General features: G+C 44.9%; 1 protein-coding gene and 1 long non-coding RNA gene across 9 annotated transcripts in view; one reads left to right on the top strand and one right to left on the bottom strand.

The window, feature by feature from the left end:
• The window catches only part of AKAP10 (A-kinase anchoring protein 10), a 65002-nt gene extending 53898 nt beyond the window's left edge, over positions 1 to 11104 (bottom strand). For 3 of the 6 annotated variants that reach the window (XR_014775244.1, XR_014775245.1, XM_084760874.1), the window contains exons 1-2: positions 10834 to 11104; positions 3295 to 3342 (exon numbers count right to left, since the gene is read on the bottom strand). Coding sequence is in view for 3 of the 6 variants with exons in the window: in XM_084760874.1 (XP_084617000.1) it covers positions 3295 to 3342; positions 10834 to 10921 (136 nt within the window). In the remaining 3 variants the exon portion in view is untranslated. Of the gene's footprint in view, positions 1 to 3294; positions 3343 to 3710; positions 3924 to 10833 lie in introns of those variants that run through there. The other 3 variants (XM_084760875.1, XM_084760878.1, XM_084760877.1) reach the window with 3 other exon arrangements.
• LOC311585567 overlaps positions 4124 to 16050 on the top strand; it is a 29366-nt gene continuing 17439 nt past the window's right edge. The window contains exons 1-3 of one of the 3 annotated variants that reach the window (XR_014775259.1): positions 4124 to 4341; positions 5074 to 5150; positions 9098 to 9870. This is a non-coding gene — a long non-coding RNA (uncharacterized lncRNA). Of the gene's footprint in view, positions 4342 to 4734; positions 4984 to 5073; positions 5151 to 9097; positions 10818 to 16050 lie in introns of those variants that run through there. The other 2 variants (XR_014775258.1, XR_014775257.1) reach the window with 2 other exon arrangements.

Genomic DNA, 16050 nt, shown 5'->3' with positions numbered 1-16050 from the left:
ACCTTTATTTGCAGGTTCTGGATAGCAGGAATTTGATACAATTCCTTTTCCTCAGTGGAAAAGGCCTGCTAAAAGCAGCCGCAGGAGAAAGGGGGGGATGGGAAGTGGGGGGTGGACAGAAGAGCATCAGAACTGACTGCCCTGGAGGAAGAGGCCACCGAGTCCTTGGCTGTCACTCGGTCACTAGGGCCTCTTTTTCTTCCCCTTATTGCTCTGTATAACATCATTTCAATCTTTCTGCAAAAATTTCCCTTTACTTATCTATCTGAAGGCCCCTCTGCCTCATGTATCTTCTCGAAAAAATGTAAAGGCCAGCAAGAACAAAAGAACAAAATAAAAACAATCTTCTCTTTCATTCAACTCCTCTTATTCTTCAGTGCTTATACAATAAGGCCATATCATTTAAATGAAGCGTTCTCTAAAACGTTTGCTGACCTCAAGTGCTCTGGGCACCTTGCACGACTTCACTTCAGCTATGTTAACTAGTTAGTAACACAGTTAACTAGGCAGTAATCACTACCACTAGAACACTGGTGACAGACCACATACTCTACTGCTTTGTCCATGGGTTTTCACTTGTGCCTGGGTCTCTCTGAACAAGTCTTCAAGACTGGTACTTCCTCCATTTTACAGGTAAAGGAAAACACATAGAAAAGTTAAATATTTTGTCCCAGGTCTATGAACTTGAACAGAACCATTTCAACCAGCAGAATTCCAACCTAGGTCACCTAGAGTCTCATACCTTTGGCTAAAACCTCAGATCCTAAAATTACTGAGTGTGAAACATATGCAAATGACTGACTCAAAAGCACTTCCCACACAATACACCACAACTGAACATGTAATTCCCACTGGGTTCTGTGAGGCAAGCCAGAAAGGTAGCAAGCCAAAACCTTACATCTGTGTCTCTCACATCTCAGGTCTAATCAATAACAAACCTCAATTCATTTAACCTGCTGGACTTTCAATTTTGAAGGACCTGACGTCTTTATTCCCATCACTAGTTCAATTATTCACCTGTAAAATTATTTAGCAAATTTTCCTCTCCTCTACCCAATCTATGAACTCAATAAAGTCATGGTCTCTGTTACACCCAACAATTTTTTTAAAAATATTTTTATTAATTTTTTTAAAATTTATGTGCATTGGTGTGAGGGTGTCAGATCTTGGAGTTACAGACAGTTGTGAGCTGCCATGTGGGTGTTGGGAATTGAACCCAGGGCCTTTGGAAGAACAGATGGTGCTCTTAACTACTGAGCCAACTCTCCAGCCCCACCCAACTATTTTAAACACCAAGAATTTTTAAAGTGCTCTATCAATGGCAGCCACAATTATTTTTGCTTTATTTGCTGGTGTACATCTAAGCAGGCCCTGCTCATCAGGCTGCAACTGTACTTTTACCCTTATGTATATCTGTGTGTGCACATGTGTGTTCATACATGCAAACGAGTGTGGGTACATACGTGGCAGCAGTGCTTGTAGAAATGAGAGGATAAGCTCTAGGAATCAGTTCTCTCCACTGAGCCTTTTGGGGGCCCAGTGCAAACCTCCTGAAGGGTCCGGGGTGGTGTTTTTGTTTTTGTTTCAAGGCAGGGTTCCAAGGGGCTGCTTCTGCTATTATCCTAAGATCAAGACCTAAACTGCTAAGCAGCAATTGTGAGTGAGTGAGTGAGTGTGAAATTTATTTTACTTTATATATTGTTTTGGGGTTTTTTGAGACATAATTTATTTACTTGGTTTTTCTGAGACAGGGTCTCATTATGTAGCCTGAACTGTCCTGAAATTTACTATGTAAGCCAGACTGGCCTCAAACTCAAAGAGATCTGACTGCCTCTGCCTCCTGAATGCTGTGATTAAAGGTGTGTTTCCCCCTTACCTTCCTACCATGAAGTTTTTACATCTCAATTTTAGAGAATTATATACCCATTGGAAAACAAAATGAGGTCAATCTCTTCTCTGTACAAATGAAGAATCTTAAGAAAGTTCCATGACTTTCCAAAGTCAGGTTACTAGTGTCAGTTTTGGGTGACTGTAGTTCCGACGGCCTGAAGTTCTAGTCTCTTCCTTCCACCAGTCAGATCTGTCTTATGGCCTCTGCTTAGGGCCTTTTGCCTTTACCAAATGCCAGTCACATCTGGCTTAAAGAAAGCTTAAGGGCTGGAGAGATGGCTCAGAGGTTAAGAGCACTGACTGCTCTTCCAGAGGTCCTGAGTTCAATTCCCAGCAACCACATGGTGGCTCACAACCATCTACAATCCAGTCTGATACCCTCTTCCGTCCTGTATACACAATGAATAAATACAGCTTTAATAAAAAAAAAAAGAAGAAGAAGAAGAAGAAAGAAAGAAAAGAAAAGAAGAAAAGAAAGAAAGTAGTTTAAAGCTGGGCATGGCACATGCCTGTAATCCTAGCACTCAGGGAGGCAGAGCCAGGCAGATTGCTGTGAGTTGAGGCCAGCCTGGTCTACAAAGCAGGTCTAAGACAGTCAAGGCTCCACAGAGAAATCCTGTCTTGCGGGGGGGGGGGGGGGGGGAGAAAAAGAGGCTAGTTTAAATTATCAGTAATAAGTTTATAGTAAGGCTATCGGGGCATTTTTTCTCTAATCTTCAGATCTTGTATATGTTATTATTAAACTCTGAAACTCTGGCAAATTTAGCAGACACTCAATTCTAGCCATGTATCATAAAATACTAGAAAAAATCTAAGTAGCAATCTTTATATTTTAGCTACATTATACTAAATTTTATGTGTACAGGCTATGGAAATAATTTTCCATTATAAATTTTTTCATTCGAATCTCAGTACACTAGACATTGAATAAAAAACCTAGACAAGATAACAACAACAAAAAAAGCCTACTTAGACCCATAAACAAGGACAGTGTGTTAAGCCCACAATGTATTGTGAATGCGCTTAAATGAAGGCCACGGATCCCAAGTAACACAGTGAAAACTGTACTCATCCACATTTCTGGACAGAAAACCAGCCTTGTAAATGAACGCCTCTAGAGCCATCACAGCTCAGTGTTTGTTTTACTGGAAAAAGCCAACTGATGACTGTCAGGGAACAATCAAACGTGTGAGTAATGAAGAAGGAACTAGTGCACTTTAGAGCAGCCCGCAAATGCTCAGGAAAAGCCTGCTAGAATACACATGCTAAACAGAGACATAAATCACAAGTAGTAGTAATGACAGTGGAGGATCAATGTCATCACAAGAAGAGATAAAAACCAGAGCAACACATCACAAAGGCCACCCGCCACCGCCACCGCGAATACCCAGGAGAATCACTCACCTGTAACGGATTTGACGTCTGAGGTCTTCTCTTGCTCTTTACCTTTCACTAGAACACAAAAGGGCATCATGAGCAACTTCTGCAGGGAAAGAGACCCAGTCTACATACTGTCAACATCAGAGACACTTGAATCTAACAGAGTTCCAGAACATTTAAACTCTGTGCCCTGGGGGCGGGCCACCTCTCAGAAGAATTCTCTGAGAAAGTAACCTTTGAACAGCAATCCATCAAAACCTCTGGGAGGGCTTCTGAGGAGCCAACCTTCAAAACATCTATACTCAAGTTCTGCCGCTTGCTACTTATCAGCCATGCAATCTTGGACAAGTTATTTTATTTCACTGAATGTTAATTTCCTCAAGTAGTAAAATCGGGTCATTAATAAAACTTAAGAGGGTTGCTGATGAAAAATGAAATACTTGCAAAAGGCACTCGATGAATTTAGGATCAATATTAATTGTACGAGTCACGCACTACGCTGCCTCCAAGCACAGTAAAGAAGAAGACTCCTTTGGTTAATATATAGCATCTCACTTCTTTTGTGCGCCCTCTCTATCTCTGGGGATAAACATCCCAAACTTACAACTCCTAAGCCTAAAGGCTAACAAACTGTCCCTAAAATGATTACATAATCTTTCCTTTATTACACACAACAGTGAAAATTCTATAGCAGATAAGCTCACAACAGTAAGCAAGAAAGCTGCAAAGCTGCTGTAGGCAAGTGTGGATTCTATTATAAGACCTGACAGGAGGTTATTTTTAATCTCCTTTACTTTTCTTGTGTTTGTTTTAAACATTAAATTTCCTTGAACTCATCTTGAGTGGCTTATCAAAGTAAGGAATCTCAGAATGTGCCCATGTCTCCACGTTCTAAACACTATTAAAGCTGAAAAGGCCAGTAGCAAAAAATAGCTGACTCTCAAGTATCTCCCTAAAGTCAACCCATCAACAAGCCGACTCCCCGGTGTGTACTTGACTGGCCTGTGCCAGATAAGCACCCCTGCCTGCAGCTAATTTACTTCCAAGCATGTAGGCATCAACATGGGAAAGGTAAGGTGCTTGCTGTTACTAGTCTGTGGGGCCTGTGTGACTGAGTGACCAGTGACAGGAGTCCTCCTGCCTCAGCCTTCCAAGTGCTGCCGTGGCATAAATGTACCACCCACCACCCCACAATGGCTTATGTCTCTTCTGATACAAGGAAATGGTGAAGCCTGTGTTCTAGAATGGATGGACTCTCAGTTGTCTTTTTAAGTATTATCTTGAAACCTGCCACTATGGTGCTTACTTCTATCTTCACATAGAACTATGCCATTTAGCCCTGACTTAGAGAGAGAGAGAGAGAGAGAGAGAGAGGAGAGAGAGAGAGAGAGAGAGAGAGAATGTGTGTGTGTGTGTGTGTGTGTGTGTGTGTGTGTGTGTGTGTGTGTGTTCCTTCCCCCCACCAGGATTTTTCTGTGTAGCCCAGGCTGTCCTGGAACTCAGGGATCAGCCTGCCTGTGCTAGGATTAAAAGTGTGTGTCACCAATTTTTAATCACGGATTGTTTCTGTCATGTCACTTGAGGAGTGAGGTTTGAATCCATTGTTTGCTGTTGCTGTGGGCTTGTGAAAAGGTAACAGGGGTAGGAAAGTGATGGAGACTACTTAACCTTGTGACAGCCAGAAGGCAGGGGCAATACCATCTTTTAACATCAGCTGCGTATTCCTAACTTCCCAACTTTTTATCTTCAGCTTTGCTCCAGATTCGTGCAGCTAACGGTTGGTCCACTTTCTATCCCTGACAGGTCTACTTAAATGACTGGCAACTCCAAACTTGGTCCATGAAGACCTAGCAGCAGGCTTTTAGCATTTACTTCCTCAGGTAACCTGCTCTGTATCCCATCGGTCAGCAGGTCTACTAAGGGTTCTCCCAGAACGCAAGCAGGTGTCACCACTCTTGACAGTTAACACTGACTGAGGCAGTCACCTCACTTTAGGCTGAGATGTTACTTGAACTTCAGTCTAAATGTCAAGAGGGAGCTGATTTCATGAGCTGGAGACAGCAGCAGTGCTTTGCTCTAGCCGTGCTGATGACGTAACTGGTTATCTACCCGGGGAGGAAATCCCACATCTCCCACTTCTCATTCTCTAGCTGTGTCTATACACCTGGATCCGTATAAACGGTTCACAAACTTATTTTGAGAAGGGCCAGAGTATAAATATTTTTTAAATTTTTATTTGGGGCTGGAGAGAAGGCTCAGTGGTTAGGAGCACTGGCTGCTCTTGCAGAGGCCCAGGCTTGATTTCTCGCACCCCACACAGTGGCTCACAGCTGACCAGGACTCCATTACAGGTGGCCAGTTCTCTCTTCTGTCTCCTAGGGCACAGCATTCACTTGGTGCACAAGCATACATGCCGGCAAAACATCCATGCACGTTTTTTAAATCTCAAACTTTTATTTCACTCAATACACTGTGTGTGTGTGTGTGTGTGTGTGTGTGTGTGTGTGTGTGTGTGTGTCCGTCCGTCCATGTGAATATACACACGGGTGGAGATCAGAGTACAACGTTTGTGAGTCTTTTCTCCTTTCACTATGAATTCCAGGGACTAACCTCAAGTTGTCAGACTTGCCCAGCAAGCACTCTGACCTGCTAAGCCATTCCACTAGTCCCAAATTATAACTACTTTAAGTTTTGCTGACCTGAAAGGTCTCTGTTTAAACTATCAAACATAAAGGCACGTCTGTTACAGTAAGAGCTTGTTTTAAAAGCTGGCGGTGCACTGGGCTGTTGAGATGGCTTAGTGGTCAAGAGCATGCGCGGCCCTTCCAGAGGACCCACGCTTCGTTTCCAGCACTCTCGATGTAGCTCACAACCATCCACAGCTATAGATCCAGAGGACCCAACCTCCTCCTCTGACCTTCTAGGGAACCACGCACACACATGGTACACATGCATGCATGTAAGCAAAACACTCACATACATATATAAATCTAAAAAACAAAAACAAAACGTGTGGTAGGTGAGATTTGATAAATGGACTATATCTTGTCTCTGGAATACAGAAATAAATCCCAAGGACTAAAGAGATGGCTTAATCCAAATCCATAGTGTACCACATAAGCTTGATTAACCCAGATTTCATCTTCAGAACCCACATTAAGTTGAGAGAAGAGAATAGACTCTACAAAGTTGTCTTTAGATCTCCTTACATGCCCAGTTACACGTGTACGCACGTGCGCGTGCGCGCGCGCACACACACACACACACACCTCTAAGTAGAAAGGAGCACAACATGTGAATAAAGCAAAATTTGAAATGATATACAGAGGAAAAATCTGATCTTAGGGTAGAGAATGGTATTTAAAGAAAGCAGGCTGAAGAGATGGCTTGGTAGTTAAAGAGCTGGGGGTACTCACCTGTAATCCCAGCTCTTGGGCAAAGGCAGGTGGTTCTCTGAGTTCCAGGACAGCCTGGACTACAGAGAGAAAGCCTGCATAGGTAGGTAGGTAGGTAGGTAGGTAGGTAGATAAATAGATAGATAGATAGATTCCCACCACTCATGTTGAGAGACTTGCAATTGACTATAACTCTAGTTCAAGAAGATCTGACATGCTTCTCAAGTCAGAGCCCCTATACTTGGCCCACACATACACTTTTAACTTATAGAATCTGAAAAACCAAGTTTCTAGGAGAAAAGGGCTCCATCCCAAATGCAGTTTCTGAGTGTGCTGGAATGGGTTGAAATTAGTTCACACATTTGCTGCTTTTCTGTAGGTCCAGCAAATGCAGGCAGGATCTTTGGGGGCCCCTGGAGGTTGCGGTCACTGCACTGAAGAAGGCGCTCTCCCTTCTGCTTGTCTCTTCTGGGTTTGAGAGGCTGATCTAGTCAGCTGGTTAGAAGCACAGTGCCAAGTACCCAGGTGTGATAGTTTATGCTCTGGGAGCTGTATCTTGGCTTCTCAGTGTGCAACTGTGCCTATCAATAACATTTCAAAAAGAAAAAGCTGGCACCAGTTAAAAATAGCGCGCAGATGAGATTAAAAGAAGCACGGCTGCAGTGGGGCGACTGTCTACCCACGGCATGTGCTGTCCCAGCCCGGTGACAGGTATTCTTGCAGAGCTGCAGAAGAAGATACCTACTTAAATGATCAACAGTAATGTTTGTAAGCAAAAATAATAAACAAACTTAATAGAAAATGGGTAAACAGAAATACATTTATGGAAGAACTGAGTAGTTACAGTAAGTTCCCAGCACTCGCGTGGGGGCTCACAACCATCTCTAACTCCAGTTCTACAGGCTTCAACGCCCTCTTCTGGCCTCCTCAGGCAAAAGCACACACATGGTGCACATGCTAGCACACACAGGCAAAACACCCATACACATAAAATTTAAAAGCCAGTGTTAATTCCTATGGGGCATTTCTATGTGAAAGTAGAAATAAAAGGATGGAGATTTAAGAGACGATACTCTTTATTTTTATTTTTGATTTTTCAAGACAGGGTTTCTCTGAGCAGCCTTGGCTGTCCTGGACTTGCTTTGTAGACCAGGCTGGCCTGGAACTCAGAGATTGCCTGCCTCTGCCTCCCCGGTGCTGAGATTAAAGGCGTGACCCACCACACCCCGCTAAGAGACAATACTATTAAAGACACACGAGAATCTTTTAACTCCATCCATTCCGAGACATGTATACCAGAAGGGACAGACAGGCCAGGCTGAGTAACATTTCTGCAATCCCAGCACTCAGCAGACTGAGACAGGATTGCTGCACATTTAAGGCCAGTAATGGTACCTGTCAAGTTAATGATTTGAAAACAAAAAATAAATAAATAAACCCCAAAACTGTGGCAGTAGAATTACAAACGGCATCTCAAAAGGCTTAGATACACAACAGAGACAGGGAAGTGCAATGAGAAAACACTGAGGTAATTCTTAGAATTTTTTTTTCCTGTCTGGTTGTTGCTGTTTGCCTACATCTATGTATGTATACCATGTGCATGCCTAGTGCCCAAGAAGGCCAGAGAAGGATGCAGGATTCCCTGGATATGGAGTTCTGGATAGTTATAAGCTGTCATGTGGGTGCTGGGAACCCAACCCAGGCCCTCTGCAAGAACAACACGTGCTGTTAGGGCCCAGGCGCTCCGGGCGCCCTTTTCCTGCTTTTAAATTTCCCATTTTCAATAAAATTTAACATACTAAACCTCTATAGAGGAAGAAACATAAAATGATGATGAGGATCTTTATAAGACCATTTTGAGTCGGTTGTCTTTAATCCCAGCACTCAGGGAGACAGAGGCAGGTGGATCACTGCAAGTCCAGCCTGGTCTACAAAGTGAGTCCAGGACAGCCAAGGCTACACAGAGAAAGCCTGTCTAGAGAAGCGGGGGAGGGGCTTTCCAGAAGACAAGTGGTGACACACACCTGTTATCCAAATACTAAAGAGCAAAAGAAGGCCAATTTGAGGGCACCCTGATCTCACCAGTAAATGCTACAGACCGGGGCCACAAAGCCAGACTGCCGCAACGCCCACCACCTAAGAAGGCTGTTTCTAGCTTCTCTTTGTCACACCCAGTCTACAAAACTAATCTGGAATAATCTTTTTTTTTTCCTTAAGTGCATTTATTTATTCTGTGGGTGTGGACATACTGCAGCACATGTGTGGGGGTCAAGAACAACTTCTAGGAGTTACCTTTCCCTCTAGCACTGTGGGCCCCAGGACTGAAACTCAGATGGTCAGGCTCCACAGCAAAGGTCAACCTGCTGAGCCATCTGGCTCTAGAGTGAGAGTTCTAAGCCAATAATCAGGGCACTCTTTTTTTTTCCCCCCAGGCCATCCCTCTTTGAGAGTTGTACAATATACTCTGCCTGCATTCAGATGTGTCTGCCCACCTGCCTCGCCTTTCCTAAAGGGCACCAGCTCTCTATTCCTGGTGCCAACAGCGTCTTTCCGGACCTCTCTGAAGTTACATCCTACTACTGACCCACTAGCTCTATGGTTCAAGGTTACATACTGAGTTCCTCATCTGACATCCAACCAAAACACGTTTCTCCTCATAAACTACTCTTTCCTTACACATCATTCAGTTTAAGTATACGTGTTTTTTTTTCTTTTTTCTTGTCTTTTTTTATGCTTGTGTGTTGTCTGTCTTCAGCATCAATGAGCCTCCTCAGAGGCACAGAGACAACGTCCAGGTGACCGCTCAATGACATCCTAGGACAGTGTCTGGCAGACTGGAAACTCGACAGTGTTGGATAAACAGACAACAGCCCGTTGTGTAACATGAAGTTAGTCCCATACTTAGAATAAGTTTTCTCCCTTAAAAAATAAGCACCGGGCCAGGCATGATGGCACACGCCTTTAATCCCAACACTCTGGAGGCAGAGGCAGGCGGATCACTGTGAGTTCGAGGCCAGCCTGGTCTACAAAGTGAGTCCAGGACAGCCAAGGCTACACAGAGAAACCCTGTCTCAAAAAACCAAAAAACAAAACAAAAATCAAAAAACCAAAAAAAAAAAAAAAAGCACCCCAACACTGTCAAACTAAGTACAGCTAATAACTCCAGAGGTATTAAGATACTTTAATGATAAAGCCAGGTTCACTCATTCATCCCCCAATATCAATCCTATGAGGCCTTTAAGAATCACCTGATTCTCAGCTGGGAGAAAAGTGGGTTAACTGGCTATTCCAGGTTACAGAGTTTATGAAAAAGCTATCATGTGAATGGAGTCTGGTTTCAAAAATAAATAAATAAATAAATAATAAATAAAGATGTCTGGTACATCTCTGAAGCAACAGTAATGGACAGATAGAACCATCATCATCTGAGGAGATTTGCTTGCTCAATTTGTGTATGTCTATTTAATGAAATGCAACAACCTTCTCCAGGATCAAAACCACCCTGCCTCTTTAAAACTGAGCAAGCTTTTACAACTGAACATTAGAAATCTAAGCAGTTCATTTATAAAAAACAACAACGGCTCCAATAATTAGTAAACTTGCTAAATCATCAAAAGCAGTAGTCTTCTGAATAGGGAACTTCAGTAGTAAGAAATTTTATTTTAGGAATAACAGTGGGCCCCCTTCCGCTCTCCACCCCCCTGCCCCCAAAAGAGGAAACTAGAAAACAGCACTAGCTGAAGAAACAACAAGTTTCACGTGGTTTTAGGTATAAGCCCCTCAATATTCGGAAAAGTCAGGCTTCCTGTAAGTAAAGGGGTTTTCTTGATCCTGATCTACAGTGCGCGCGTGCACATAGACAACACACACATACAAACCCCTGGAAACCAAACCCACCAGAAAACCTGCTCCTTAGCAAACAAGTGCTAACTTCTATGGGTTGAAGCAAGCACTTTAGCCCGGCGCGACAATGCCCCTCCGACCTCGCACAAGGAGGCCACCTTCTACCCTGCGGAGTCCCGGGCAGTACACCGCACCGCGGGTGTCGGCGCGGAGGCCGAGCGGCTCCCCGAGAGCCTGGCAGCCGCCCTCACTAAATCCTTACAGGCTGGCCGCCCCACCGCCGCCCGAGGCCCGGCTCGCCCCCCGCCGGCGACCCCTCGGCTACCTTTCCGCCGGAAGAAGGACATGGCGGGGCCCGGGTCGGGGCGGAGGGCGCGGGGGGACTGTCGCGGGGAGGGCCCGGCTCCCCTCATTCAGCAGCTGGCCGGGACTTCCGGGTCCGCAGGAGCCGCCGCACTAGCCCGAAACCAGCCCCTTCTTCCGGGTGTGGGCGCTGCCGCCTCCTCGGGATGCCCGGGCAGCTGCTGCCGCCATGTTATCAACAAGCCACCCGCTTAGAGTTCCGGTCCTTCCGCGCGCGAGGCTTCACGGGAGGCCCCGGCCCCGCCCCCTCCTGCGCACCTCCTCCCGCGGGGCTGGGGCGCGCGCCCGCCCAGCCCACGTGACCCGGCGTCCCTGCGTCCATGAGCCCTTCTTGCTGGAGGCTCCGGAGGATGTTGTCCGTTTGCTGAGCCTCCTCTTCGGAAAAGCCAGGGCCAGCACTGCCATGCAGCCTTTTCGTGGAATTTTGCTGAATGGTGCGGACTGACTGGCAGCTTTACCCTGCCAGGTCTCCCGGGGGTGCAGGCGAACCAACAGGATGAGGAATCGAGGGCAGTAATCTGCACTTGAAGCTCTGTCCCTCAAAGTGACCTCGGCAAGATAGGAGGAAGAAGAGGAGTAGGCTTATTTTCAGATGAGATCCCTACAGATGCTCAAAACCCAAAGAGCCAGCAACATAAAAGCCTCGACAGTGAACCGTTTTCTGGTTTTATTCTAATGCTAGCTTCCTATGAGTCTCCTGGCTTCCTTCAACACTTAAAGCCTCCCCACCTTTAGCGCCCTGGGTGGATGGCCACTCGGCTGCAGCTCCCGTCAGAAAAGAACCAGGAACTCAGACCCACACATTTGCTGCTTTTTATGTTGGATCAGTGAAGTCTGCAAGAGACAGAAGGAGAAACAAGTCCAGAAGAGGCAACTTGCCTGATTATTCGGTGCGTTAAAACAGGACGATTAGCCACATTATTATAAAGGGTTAATAAGTTTGTCAGTTTTATTTCCAAGCTTGATGCTAAAACATGAAAGACCACCAGAGCCAAATTTCAAACAAACAAAAACTGTACATGGGCACTGTTACTATCCCCGAGGGACAGTCTTAAGCTTCTCCTTGGTATGGAGGAAACTAGGCACATTCCATCTCCCCAAGGTCATAACTAACTAGACCTTAAGCCCAGGTTTCAAGGTCAGACCTTCTCCAGGTAAAAAGAACATTTCTAAGAACGCTGGGCAGGAGCAGCAAAGAAGAGAAGAGGCTGTGGCTGTGTGAGGCAGTGATGGGGGCAGTATCAGCGGCTCACACCCACCACCCACCCTTGCGAGCCTTTCTGTGCATGGCACAAGCTTTTAATGCCAGCTCTTGTAAGGCAGAAGTAGGTGAATCTCTTGTTCGAGGCCAGTTTGATTTACTTAGAGAATTTTAAGCCAGCCGGGGTACATAGTGAGATCTTATCTCAAACAGATAAAACAAGTTGCGGGCATGGTGGCGCATGCCTTTAATCCCAGCACTGGGGAGGCAGAGGCAAGTGGATCGCTGTGAGTTCGAGGCCAGCCTGGTCTACAAAGTGAGTCTAGGACAGCCAAGGCTACACAGAGATACCTTGTCTTGAAAAAAAAAGTTGCTGAAGGGATGGCTTAGCAATTAGACAAAGCACAGGTTCCAAAGAGCCACGCTTAGAGCATTTACCGTCTTCTTAAGGAGAATGGATCAGTGTTTATGTTATTCCTTTCCCTTCTGAAGTTCTAATCTTGGCAGAGACCATTTTGTACTTGTTGGCTGGTTAGTTGATCAGGGCAGGAGGAACACCAGAAGGATGAGTGGGGGTGGGGGTGGGGAACAATCCCTTGAATGATCAAAATGCCAAAGGGGCTGAGGGCAGGGCTCTGTTCCCCTAAGAGTTCTTGAAGCCTAACTCATTCTCTCTGGCTAAACATAGATCAGTGTTGAGGGAGTGTTTCAATTTAATTCCCAATGCAATTGATACCTTTGAGTCCCTCCTACCGGAAATTCTGGAGTTGCTTTTATTCTCTGTAAGAAATGGATGTTATGGTCCATTGACAGATAAGCAGGAAGCAATAGGATCCCTTGCTGGTGGCATGGTGCAGAACACTGAGATAAAGTTACTGGTAGTCTGCTGCCTCGCTGCTCAAGGTCAGAAAGGGGCACAGGGGCGCTGTCTCAGGCCACACATTATTCATTAGGTAAGGCTTTGTGTCCTAAGCCAATAAAAAGGGGAATTTGGGAAGGTGGCAAGTCCAAGTCAATGGATTGGAGGACAGGAATTTGGGGGGAACTTAAAACCTCTACACGGCGGACCTTAAAAACCACTGCCTCCTTCTGAGTTCAAGGCCAACCTCGTCTCCAAAGTGAGTCCAGGACAGCCAAGGCTAACACAGAGAGACCCTGTCTCGAAAAAAAAAACAAAAACAAAAAACAAACAAAACAACAACAACAAAAAAAACCTCACTGCCTTGTACCAAAGTATTGCACCAACAATTTTTGCCTTTTCTTTGTGCTGGCATCGCTTTCTGCAAAATTGCATATTAAAAATGCTTCATTTTATTAGTTTCTTGAATAAATTATACTATCTTCACTATCTCTCATACAGCTAAACATAACAGCCAGCTAATGATAAACATCATGTGCTCTCTGTGTGCCTAGCACTTTACAATCACGACCTCACTTAATCCTTTACACACACACCTCACCACCACTATTACTAGCACCCCATAGGAGACCCTGCCATCATTATGTCTTGTTTACAGTAGATGGTCTGGAGTTCTTCGTAATGACCTAGGATCATAAAGGTAATAAGAGGTAGAGACAAGGAGGAAGGAAGGAAGGCCAGCAGCCTACACCTGCAGCATAGAACCAAATTATCTTAAACTACTTTTAGTCCCTTTGAAAGTTATCTGTTGTCCGACCCTGTGTCTGGCTTAACAACCTATAGCTACCAACCCCTTAAAATGTATTCTTAGCAGAGTGTCAGCGTTCATCTATCCAAAAGCTAAGAATGTCATCAGCTAGGCTCTGAAACCTATAGCACAGCTTTCCTGCTTTGCTGTAACCCACCCAGAGGTGGATAAATACTTTGATTTATAACTTTACCTTGTAACCAATAAAACTCTCATGTAACTGCTTCTACAGTAACATTGTGTGGATTGGAGTGGGGGAGGGGGACCAGAATCTAGATTCCTGGGCAGTGATCACTTAAATTTGGCTCCAGGACAAACTCTTGCTTCTTTTGAGGTGAAACTGTGTTTTGGGGCTGACACGGTCCACCTCTAGCTATCACACCTGCATCTAGTATTCAAGAACAGGATGCCTCTTGGTCACCTGCAGAGGATGCTAGCAGCCCAGGTGTTTCAGTGTTTTCAGCATCATTATCATTGTTACAGTTTGGACCTGAACAGGCCACCCAAAGGCTTTTGTTGGAAGGCTTGGTCCCTGAAAAGTGGTGAAAACCTTAAGAGAGACTACATTAGATCTCTGGGAGCAAGCCCTCAACCCCTTCCCTTTGAGATAGACCTAGGAATCTCCTCTCCCAAAGGATCTGTGGCTAAAGATTAGCGCTTTTGCCTTTATTAGTATTTAAACTGTTAGGTGCTATCGTTATATATATGTGTGTGTTTGTGTGTGTGTGTGTGTGTGTGTATTTGTTTCTCAGTTTCTCTCTTTTTTTGTTTTGTTTTTTTGAGACAGGGTTTCTCTGTGTAGCCTTGGATGTCCTGGACTCCCATTGTAGACCAGGCTGGCCTCAAACTCACAGGGATCCACCTGCCTCTGCCTCCCGAGTGCTGGAATTAAAGGCGTGCGCCACCACCACCCAGCTCTCAGTTTCTCTCTTAACCTGGCTATCACCCAAATAATTGAGACTCTGTTATATCATTTGTATAATAAGCTTCACAGCACAACAACTGAACAGTAATTTTTCTTAACTCTCTAGGCTAGTCTGGCTTCCTTCCAGAGTAAATGCCAGAGATACTGGCACTTTCTTTGCTCAGCTCTCCTAGTGTCTGTCCCCTGAACCTCTGTATATAGGCTGAATCTCCTACTTCCTCTGCAATCTCTGCCTTCCCTGGAGGGCAGGAAGTCCAGCCCTATTCTCTCCCCCTACTCAGTGATTGGCTGTAAGCTGCTTTATTGGCATACCAGGGGACAATTGGGGAGCAGTTAATTGAGACAGGAGATTCTCAGAACAAGGATTCCAATCAGATTGCGGGTGTGGGGGCAGTTGTTTAGAAATCAGTATTTGAATTATACAATAACCTTATGCTTACCGTTAAGTACTATTGAGAATAGTAACCCTATGTTTGGTTTTTATTATAATCATAGTTAGTTAGTTAGTTAGTTAGTTAGGTAAACTACATTGACAGGAATGTCAAGAATTCAGTCTCCTGAGTGACAGTTGATAGATCTTCCCCCATTTATGCCTGGCTGTGTTGAGCTGTCAGCCAAGCAACCCCAGCTGATACTAGCTTTTAAACTCTATTTTATTTGGGATATTTACTGCCTCTACCTCCCTTCTCCACCCCAATCCCTTCTGACATCCCAACACTAGGTATGAGAGAAAGATAGTTGAGAGAGGGGGTGTAGACCTCTTTACTTCTCCCAACTGTTTAGAGTTGATGGAACACACAGTCTCGCTCTCTTTCTTATTTATATTCCCCAGAGTCCTCAGAATTAAACTAACTGCAGCTGGTAAAGACTACATCCCTCACAAGGCAATTATCAGCTATGGGCAAATTAAAATTCCACACTTGGGATTAAAACAAAAACATGTTGGTAACCAGCAGAGGGCAGTGTGGCTGCTTTGAGCACTTCACAATCATTTGGAGAAAATTACTCCAGACACTAGGACCACACAACCACGGCTGTTGGTGAAGCTGTGACTCCCACTTCAGGAAGCCTTGCTCTAGTAGTGACTACTCCAGACAACTTGCACCTGTTTTGGAAGACCCCATTCTGGGCAAGATACGCTTAGGTGAACTTCTTAAATTATGACTCATATAGAGTCACTTAACTGAAATGTGGAGGGTATAGCAAAATGTTTCTGAATGTACAATGGCTAAAAATTGAAAATTGGGGGTGAGAGGGATGGCTCAGCAGTTGAGAGCATTTGCTGTGTAATCGTGAGAACTGAAGTTTAGATCCCAGAAGCTAAATGGCAGGCCGACGAGCTGGCACCTGTAACCCAGAAGCAAAGTAACAAGCTGAACAGCCAGC

This window comes from Acomys minous (assembly GCF_964271855.1).
Source record: "Acomys minous genome assembly, chromosome: 16".
NCBI lineage: Eukaryota > Metazoa > Chordata > Mammalia > Rodentia > Muridae > Acomys > Acomys minous.
Note: the sequence above shows the minus strand (reverse complement) of the source record. Positions and strands in the feature narration are given on the sequence as shown.